The sequence below is a fragment of the Geospiza fortis genome, unplaced genomic scaffold (genome assembly GCF_000277835.1).
Source record: "Geospiza fortis unplaced genomic scaffold, GeoFor_1.0 scaffold194, whole genome shotgun sequence".
NCBI lineage: Eukaryota > Metazoa > Chordata > Aves > Passeriformes > Thraupidae > Geospiza > Geospiza fortis.
Genome location: NW_005054322.1, coordinates 1,132,319 through 1,141,314, shown reverse-complemented (window position 1 = coordinate 1,141,314; position 8,996 = coordinate 1,132,319). Strand labels below are relative to the sequence as shown.

The following is an 8,996-nucleotide window of genomic DNA, read 5'->3' as shown; positions in this document are numbered from 1 at the left end:
AGACATGGAAATCACCTACAAGAAAGTTGTTTTTGTGTCTTCAGAAGGAGGCTGTTTTATTGGGGGGCACAGAGAGAAGCCGATGACAGGTTGCCTCAAGATGCAAAAGAGAGCAACAGTCTAGTTCAGACATACACACAGCCACACTTCTCTCTCTTTGCCTCCAGTGTTTCACTTGCTGATGCCCTTCTTTTCCTCCTCAGACAGTTCTTTAATGAGTATGTGAAAGAATTGTTACACCTTCTACATTGAAAAAAGCAGCACAGAAAGCAGCTGGGGTTTTTTTAATGTGTTTGTTTAATCTGCAGTAAAAAAAAAAAGGAAAACTGACTTTTCTAAGCATATGATAGATGTACTTCTAAAACAACATAATGATCAAGGTCATTTTCAGTTTAAAAAGCAGAAACTCAAATTTAACAGGCCTTGAAATCCCACTTTAAGAAGTTGATAATTTAAATATTTCAAAGCAAGTCTGTCCTTCAGATTAAGGGAAGGTGAAGTTTATACTAAAAAGCTACAATAGAACAAAATACTGAATTCTACTCTCATCTTATTCTCATTTAACACTTTGCTTTTCAGATATGCAGTTTAGCATTCCACATGAGGTTGTCTTTATTTTCTTTAAGCCACGATTGTGTCAAATTAATTCCTCTTTTCTGTGTGTCACACAGTGTTAATAACATTACTGGGCTTGCAACATCTCAAGAGCTGTTTAGTCACAAAAATGAATGCTCCAGAAAGCAGACTTTAAGAAAAGCTCAACCATTTTGTTAATAAAGATCGTGTAGATAGCTCCATAAACTTGGAGGTAGGGTTCAAGATTCATAGTGTGGATAAAGGCAGTGTAATAACACTATTTTTGTTTTTCAAGGCTAGGAATACTAAGTTGTTTCACCTTTGAGTGTTTCAGCTTAGTACCTTCCTTAGAGATTTAATGTGTAATGGGATCAATCCCAATAATTGCAGAGTTTGCCTTAGCAAAAAGGGTGAGGTGAGAAAGGAGAGGGAAAAAAAAAGACTTTTTTTTTTTCCCCCTCCCTTCTGGTAAACAGTTTCTCTTGTTTGGAAGGGATGTGAGCTTCAGCAAAGCTAAAGGAACTGGTATGAATGGCTGCTATCCATGTGAAATAAAGAGGGGTTGTAATCTTGTGTCAAAAGTGTCTAGTTCAAGGATTTATAAATAATAGTGGCTGTTGTAGATTCTGAAGGGTCTTGAGACTCCTTGGTCTGTAACTGCATGTAAATACTTTTGCTGTGGTAGCTGGATAGCAGATACTTGTTAGACACTACAGTGGTATCATGGATACAGGATTCTTGATGCTGAGGCTTCTTTGATGTTGGGATGTGCGAAGGGTTTTGATTCTGCGGCCACTCACATTCCCTTCCACAGCCCCTTTTCCTGCTGTTTGTTTCCGATTTAGCACAATGTGCGCTTTCCCGTGTCCCCTGGAGCAGCTTTGTGGGAAAGGTATGCTGTAATTGGTTTATAACCATTCATAATGACCTGGCAACTCTGAATAGCAACAGGGAGCAACTTAAGTTGTGATTTATTTAAGTAAGCTACATGGATTAAAGGCACTCCCAAGTGTACAAGTTGAGCTAGTTGCTTAATTGGGTGTAAATTTTCACATATAACATGGAAAGAGAGGCGTTTGTTTTGAAAGGCTGAATTTAGATGTATGGGCAAGCTTCTGGACTGCTGAACTAATTGTGAGCAAAGTTTAATGTTGTCTTTTTTTGGGATGTCTCAGTTTTTTAATTCAGCAAGTGCTATTATACCCTTGCCTCTTGTAAAGCTAGTGGAATATTAACTTGAGATTTTAATTTGCAGGTGGAATATCTGACCTTGCTTTTGGTGCAGGCAAACAGGCTCTGATTTTGTAAGGCAGGATCGGCACCGCTGCTTTGGTTTTAGTCTTTCACCAGTTCATTGTATTCCTGCTCATTTTGTCAAGGCTCCAGTTGAGTTTGTTTTGTTTTGGTCAAGGCATTTCCTCACACGACGCCCATGATGCGAGCGACCCACCAGCTGCAGGGCATGATGACGCGGCAGGCGCTGCGGCAGCCCTGGTAGTTGTAGGGCCATGGCTGGTAGCCCATGAGGGGCTCACAGATCCGCTGGCACTGCGTGTAACTCCGCCGGCACTCAATGCAGCACACGCCCAGGTGATCCAGCATGGGGTCAAAAGCCATCCCTTCACCTTCCAGCTGCTGTAATGTGAAATATTAAATGTCATCCCAGTGCTCTCATTCTCATGGAATAGCAGAATACATCCATGCTCCCCTTAACCCCACAAAGGTTTTCCTTGTGCTGTGGAAATTGACAAAACTCCCACTAAGTGTCCCATGCATCTTGCTTTATTATTTTTTCTTTTGACTTGCTGTCTTTGGCAGAAGCATAGAATTGGTGCGATCACCCTTGCAAAATGGAAAGAACAACAGGCAGCTCTAACTTCGTTATTTTTATTCTACTGTCCTTGCAAAAGCTCCAGCAACAGTAAGCTCCTCCCAAACTTTAAATATTAGTGACAGAAATTATTTCAAGATAGTTACCTGAATCTTTAATGTAGGTGAGAATTCCTGAAATATATGGTGTGGTTTTTATGATTAGTTTTAGATTCTGTATTTTAATGCTTTTTACATCACTTTTAGGAAACTGTTCCTCTGGTCCCCTGCAGTTTTCTGAGGATTTGGCTCTTGTCTCTGACTCTGGTTCCTTCCCTCCCACCCCACTACACTTACATGCATTGTTGACAGTGAGAATTGTACCTGTTCTGTAGCTGACAGTAAGGAGTTATATGGAGCAAAGCATGCACAAAATACCTAAAAGCCTTTACCCTTCAAAATTCCTCATTTCTGGGGAAAAAAAGGTAACCCGATATTCTGCTTTTGGAAACTTGGGTTGTTCTTTGCCCATTGGTGTTACTTCAAGAAAAGCATCAGTAATACACAAATACTGAAGTACCAGTCAGCTTTTTACCAGAGCAGTTGTCATTCATTTTTGGAAATGCTGCAATACTTTGGAAAGTAGCAGCACAACTAAAAAAGTTACACAGAAAGGTGCCACCCCTTGTCTGGGCTTGCACAGGACATTAGTGACAGCTGGATGTTTTTAGGGACCCCAGCAACTCCTTCCCAGTCCTGAGAGCAGGGAAGATGTTTTCTTGGTCAGGATTCATCATCCTTGAATTCAGATACCTGCACCATGAACATCACCTGAGCTCATTGTCCAGGCTTCACTTACAGTAAGTAAAGAGAAATAGCTCTAGGGAGGATTCATTTCATCCTCCAGGAAAGGCCTGGAGCATAATTAATGGTGCTTGTCAGTCCAGTGGCTGGTCTCTAAGAAAGCCTGGTGATTGGCATCAGTGCAGGAGCTGTTGGTGAGGGCAAACCCTGCCCTACAGGCTGAGGGGAGCCTGATGGCTGCATGTGTCTGGCCCTTCTCCATTTGGCCCGGCTGTCCCTGGCTGGAAGAGCAGACCTGTGGCAGTTGTTGTGCCTCCAGAGGCAGGGCAGCTCAGGCCTCATGGAGACGGTCACCTTAGTGGCTGTGAGGAGAAGCTACATTCCAGTGCCACTGATGTTTTACTGACCTCGTGAGAGAGTCGATTTAGATCCACTTTATTTGGAGTGATTAATTTAAGTTTAATTAAGGGATGTCAACTCGGCAGAATGCTGTCACAGTATAATGATCTCCTGCTGTTGCATAAACGTCAAGTCAAAGCTGGGACTTACTTCCAAAGCAGGAGGCATTTATCTTGTGACAGTGTTGTATTAAAATGACTTACTCCTGCTGCACCAAATGGTGGGTGTAAATTGTCTGGCGCTGGTGCAGCAGACTGGAAGGTGCCTCCTGCACAGCCAGTGTTCCTGCAGCGTGGCAGAGGTGTTGGGACGCAGCAGGGTGGCTCCTCTGCTCTTTCTGGGGGCTGCTGCTTCTTGAAGGGTGAGAACAAGTTTTATGACAGTCATCCTCCACCCACTGCTGCTGTCTCGAAACAGATTCTTCTCTGCTAGGTTATTGCCAGTCTAGGATTGCTTACCCTCACAGAGAAGAGGCTGAAAAAGAAAATTATTTGACTGAACCTTTATCTCTTTGCACCCAGACACTTCTGCTGTGTTCCCCTGTAGCAGTCATGTCTGGTACTAATTTGTTTGAGAGCAAAGCATGTTTCTACCTACTGGACTCTCTTCACATAGTAAATGATGGGTCTCAGCTGTCTGATCAAGACCAGCTTTGGTTTGTTTCTAGAAGGTGCTACCCTTGTCACATCTCCAGTGCTGTTTCCATATGGATCTGGAAACCTCAAAAAGCAACTTGGCATCAACTTGCCTTAGCCTTGTGATCTCAAGCACTTGTGCTTGTTTCAGACTTGTTTCAGAAATCTAAAACTATGAGAAGAGGATGGAGGGAAGACATTTTTGAGCTTCTTAGGTGTTTTACCAGTCTATTATTTCCTAGAAAAGCTGAACAAGCAAAGACTGTGCAGATAAAAAAATAATGACAAGCCCCACATTACCAGTGTTACCTGTCCAACACAGTCCTGAGCTTTGAAGGAAGATTACAGTGCAAATACTCACATTGTATGGGTTGTCTGGATTAAATGTTTGATCAGTTTCTTGTCCCATTGGCCTGGTTTCGTTAGCCTGGTTGCCAAGCTCTTGAGTCAGCTGCACGGCGTGTGACCTGGAGTTTACTTCTTCAGAAGCAGCTTCCAAGTCTTCCTCATCGAAGTTTGGTTCTGACTGGCGCTTATTTCTCTTCATTTGTCTCCTTTGGTTATCTGAAGGAATAATCACCGAGGGACAATCTTACCTTGAGTGTGTCATTGTAGTTACCTAATATTTCAGTGATTTCTTTAAATATTAAAAAAGGAGAGGATGGAGGGCAGAGAGAAAGCCAAAACTGTGCCTTGGCAAACTTGACGTGCATCGCCATGGGAGCTGCTTGCCTTCCTCCGTTTTGTCTGCAGCCAATGCCAGTCCAAAGCAGTGTGATTGCCTTCCACCCCCCCCCATCCTTCTCTCCTTGAAGCAAAATTTGAGGAGATTTGTTGGGGATTTTTTGGCCCAGCCTGTAGTCACTCACCCAGATACTTACCCAGCAGCAGTTTCCAGCACTAGCAAGACCAGCTGTTCACATCTCACTTATTTTCAAAAATGCTTTTATGGTGGGATGGTGCTCTGCTCTCAAGGATATCTGGTTCTGGACAGCTTTGATGCTGCTCTTTTGTTGCCCGGTGGGATATGCAAGATCATGAAGGGAAGTGGAAAATATTGGTAGCTTGGGTCCACAGGTGCTCTAAAATGTGGTAGGTTTTTTTTTTTTCGCACATGTTGTCCCACCCAAGTGTTCTGATATTAAGTGGACAAGGAGGAGTAAATATTTTTGAGCCTTGTCTCCTCCTAAGCCTGGAAGTTACCTGGAGGAATTGCCATTTTCCTGGTGACTCCTGAACACCTTTGCTAAGCTTGCCTATGGGGCCCAAATTCAGAGCTGGGACTGCCCCAGGGTCTCAAACCATGCATCAGCTGGCTGGCTTAAAGCATCTTCCACTCCACTGAATTCCTCTGGGGATGCAGGGTAGAAAACAGGACAGGCTATGGTCCCAAACTCCTGGCCAGTGTTCCTGCTACCTGGTGTCAGCTGCCTACAGTTTAAGCTCTTGTCTTGTCCTTCTCTAGAAGTAGACTAACCTCTCTGGAAATGTTTCATTTCCTAGCAAGTCACCCACTTGGGCTATGCAAATTGTCTAAGTAAATACAAGGATGGAAAATATCTAGGGGATAAACTCCAAGCCTACAATCTTGGCACAAGCCCAGGAAGGTGTGGGCAAGGGAGGAAAGGAGTCTGGTTTCCCAGATGTGCTAGCTTCAGTAGCAAACCTGATGAAGGGAAGGCATTTAGATGAAGGGAGGGATAACATAGTTTTCAAATAAAAGAAATGTTACCTTTGGGATATGTTGGTCGCAGCCAGAAAATTGGAAGATCCTTGCAAAGCTCTAGAATTTTGGGGCTTAGGAAGCTGTTATGCTTGATAGGCTCATCTGCAGCCACCCAGATAAGGGAGTTTTTGTCAAATCTCACAGGCATGATTTCATCTTCCTGCAAATAGAAGAGCATAAATCCTTTGCTGCTCAGTGAGCAGTCATGTGCCTGCTCGCTGCTAATTCTTGAGCACCAAACTGTATAATTATCCGCTGCAACTAATACCGAGCATCCTTCTATGTCATGAATGTGAGGGAATCGTGCTGAGCCAAAGCCTGGGGAAAGGCTGCCTCCACTGAAATGAAGGGCAAAGCCTCTGTCAGCTTTGCTGGGGCTGTGATTTCACCCATCTCACTCCTGGAAGGCTTCTGCCCCATGTATGAGGGCTGGGTGACAGAGGTCTTTCATCCCAAAGCACCAGAATTTCAGGTGGTAGAAACCAAAGTTCTACCACCTTCAGCAAATCAGCAATGGAATACCAGCAAAACCCAAGTCCTTCATCTTTTCTTATGCCCTGTTCTCATTTGCCATACTCCCAATATATAACTCTATTTACAATGTGTGTATGGGGGGGGGGGGGAGGGGACGAATCTTGTTCAAAAGTTTTAGGGAAGATTATAGCTTGAGAACTGCTCCAGCTTCCAGTTTTAAGTCAATGTGATCGGTCTGATTAAAGGTCTTGTTTGGTAAAAGTAATTCAATTGACCAAAAGCTTGAAGTGCAAGTTAAAGGAGCCTGCCTTTTTGAAGTGTACCCTGCAGGTTTTTGGTTCATATCTTCAAAGTAATGTAGGAAAATGCCAGTGATTGATTCTTTAAAGTTGTTAGTTCAAAGTATTATTTTACATAAAATGTGTAAGTATTTTATAGCAACGGTGAAATATTAAAAGAAGACTAACTTTTGAATCATGAAAACCAGCATGATTTCAAAGTTAAAATTCTAAATTGCTTTCATAAAAGTCATCAAGACTTGTTATATAACTGACTAGATCAATTTATTCCCTTGAGTTGTTGTTTCTTTAGTGTTTATTGATTTATTTTGTAGGTCTCAAGTCATTTAAGTTTGCTATCCAATCTGTCTACTGCTCTTTATTTATATTCTCCCACTTAAGCTTTTATCAACATCAGAAATATCTGACTCTAATTTTCAGAAATAAAAATATCCTTTGTTTCTGTTTGAAATGATCCTGACTTGTGAGCAGCCAGAACGTGGGTATCTATAAAACTCATTTTACTCAACAATTTTTGTAGGTAGTGTTGCTATGATGCCCTTTGCAGGAAAACAGCATATGCATACTTTTTCCTAAATACTTCATATCAGAAAGATGACTTGGCCAGAAAAACAAATACTACTTTGCCATTCCTGTAGTACATCTGGCCTGGAAAATTGAGTGACAGGGAAAAGTTATTGTCTTAGTGGTAGCACTAAGCTGCTTGGTGCATGTGATTCATTGCAACAGTCACAGAGGTGCTGCATCTTGGCAGAAGATGCACAAAAAACAGGACAAGGAAATAGTTTTACTGTCAGCAGGTAGAATTAGAAATAAGTTTTTGATTATTTAGGATAATGTCTTCAGGTCTGTGACTTTGTTTTTACAAAAAGATGAAAAATTCAATCTTTGACTTCAAGCAATAGTGCTAATTAAGTGAAGGCTGGCTGCCTTTAAAATAAGGCAAGGCAGGAAAGATGGAACTCTCTCTCTGGAATTCGTGCAAGTTCTCTTTCCCATCATGGGGAAAATCCTGCCAGCTTCAGGAGGCTTTGTAACATTTGTCAGCCTTTCTGACTCTTAGGAGAGATCTTTTTCCCCTTAATTTTAAAGCAGATGTTCAGCAGTCACAGCCCCACTGCAGGAAGGTGCAGCATTAACAGCGCCTCTCTCCCCGCTAATTGTATCTTGCTTTTATTCTCCCAGGGCAGAGCAAAGCCAGGGAAAGGGGCTGTGGATCTCCTGCGCTTTCCTGCCAGTGACTGAGCCTCCAGCAGCATCCAGGCTCAGCTGGACTCAAGTCACTGGAGCCACTCCTGTGTGAGCAGTAACTTTGTGGGTCTGAGCTCTGAGAAACTCAGGCTTTGAGCGCATAAAGCAGTTGGCTTTTTGGGCAAATGTGAGGAGGTTTGGTGGTATCTGGGTAAGAACTGCAGCTTCTGTGCTGGTTGTGATGCAAATTCTATGAAATTTAATTAACATGTAAAATTAAGTTTTATGCTAAGAAGGCAAAGTAATATTTTTTGAAATAAATTATTTCTTCTGAGTCATTTTAATTTTTGCCATGTTTTCCACAATTCCCTTTTACTGACTAGAGTGATGGAGTTCATGCTTCTGCTCAAGAGCATTGATAGAAATCTCCTGGGATCTACCACAGTCCTCCTTTGCATTAACTACAGCAGCTGCTTCTTCCAGGCCCTCCCTTCCAGCCTCGTGCACAGCCTGGTCTCAGGCAGGTGCTCTTGTCACGGAGATCTCCTGTGGATTTGGCAGAAATCAGTCTGTGGCTTCCCCACTCACTAATCTGCAGCCTCTCATGATGTCCCTGGACACAGTGGCATGTCTGACACCAACCTTGTTTTTCTTACCTTTCAGGGACTTCTTGCAACCAGTCAGTGAATCCCAAATATCCCTCCTATCCCTACCATGAGCCAGAGTGGCTTCCAAATGCCATTTGTATTTGTATTTAAGTACCTCCTTTAGGCTCTCTCTATACAAAGATTAGTTTAAAAAAGCCAACAAACTACCCCTTACCAGCTCAGATGAGAGGCTCGCTTTAGCCATAGCATCAACTTCAGGGATGTGAGCTTTTGGCTGAGCTTTGATGTAACACTTTTCTCCTTCAGCAAAGCGGATCCCAGTTATGCCCTGCAAAAGTAGAAGGCAGGGGGTTGTGCACAGCCCTCCAGCTCCTCACCTCCCCCAAGAAAGTGCCTCAGCTCTGCTAAAATTGCCACTGAATTTTCAGTCTGAAGCTTAACCTTATTTAAAACCAGAAGCAATAAAACGCTCTTC

At 42.8% G+C, this 8,996-nt stretch overlaps 1 protein-coding gene across 1 annotated transcript in view; it reads right to left on the bottom strand.

Annotated features, from left to right (window-relative positions):
• Positions 1–279: 279 nt before the first annotated feature.
• Positions 280–8,996, bottom strand: part of CNMD (chondromodulin) — a 29,970-nt gene continuing 21,253 nt past the window's right edge. Inside the window, exons 3-6 of the mRNA XM_031056779.1 lie at positions 8,736–8,849; positions 5,956–6,109; positions 4,585–4,787; positions 280–2,211 (exon numbers count right to left, since the gene is read on the bottom strand). Coding sequence (XP_030912639.1) covers positions 1,996–2,211; positions 4,585–4,787; positions 5,956–6,109; positions 8,736–8,849 — 687 coding nt within the window. The 3' untranslated portion in view covers positions 280–1,995. The remainder of the gene's footprint in view (positions 2,212–4,584; positions 4,788–5,955; positions 6,110–8,735; positions 8,850–8,996) is intronic.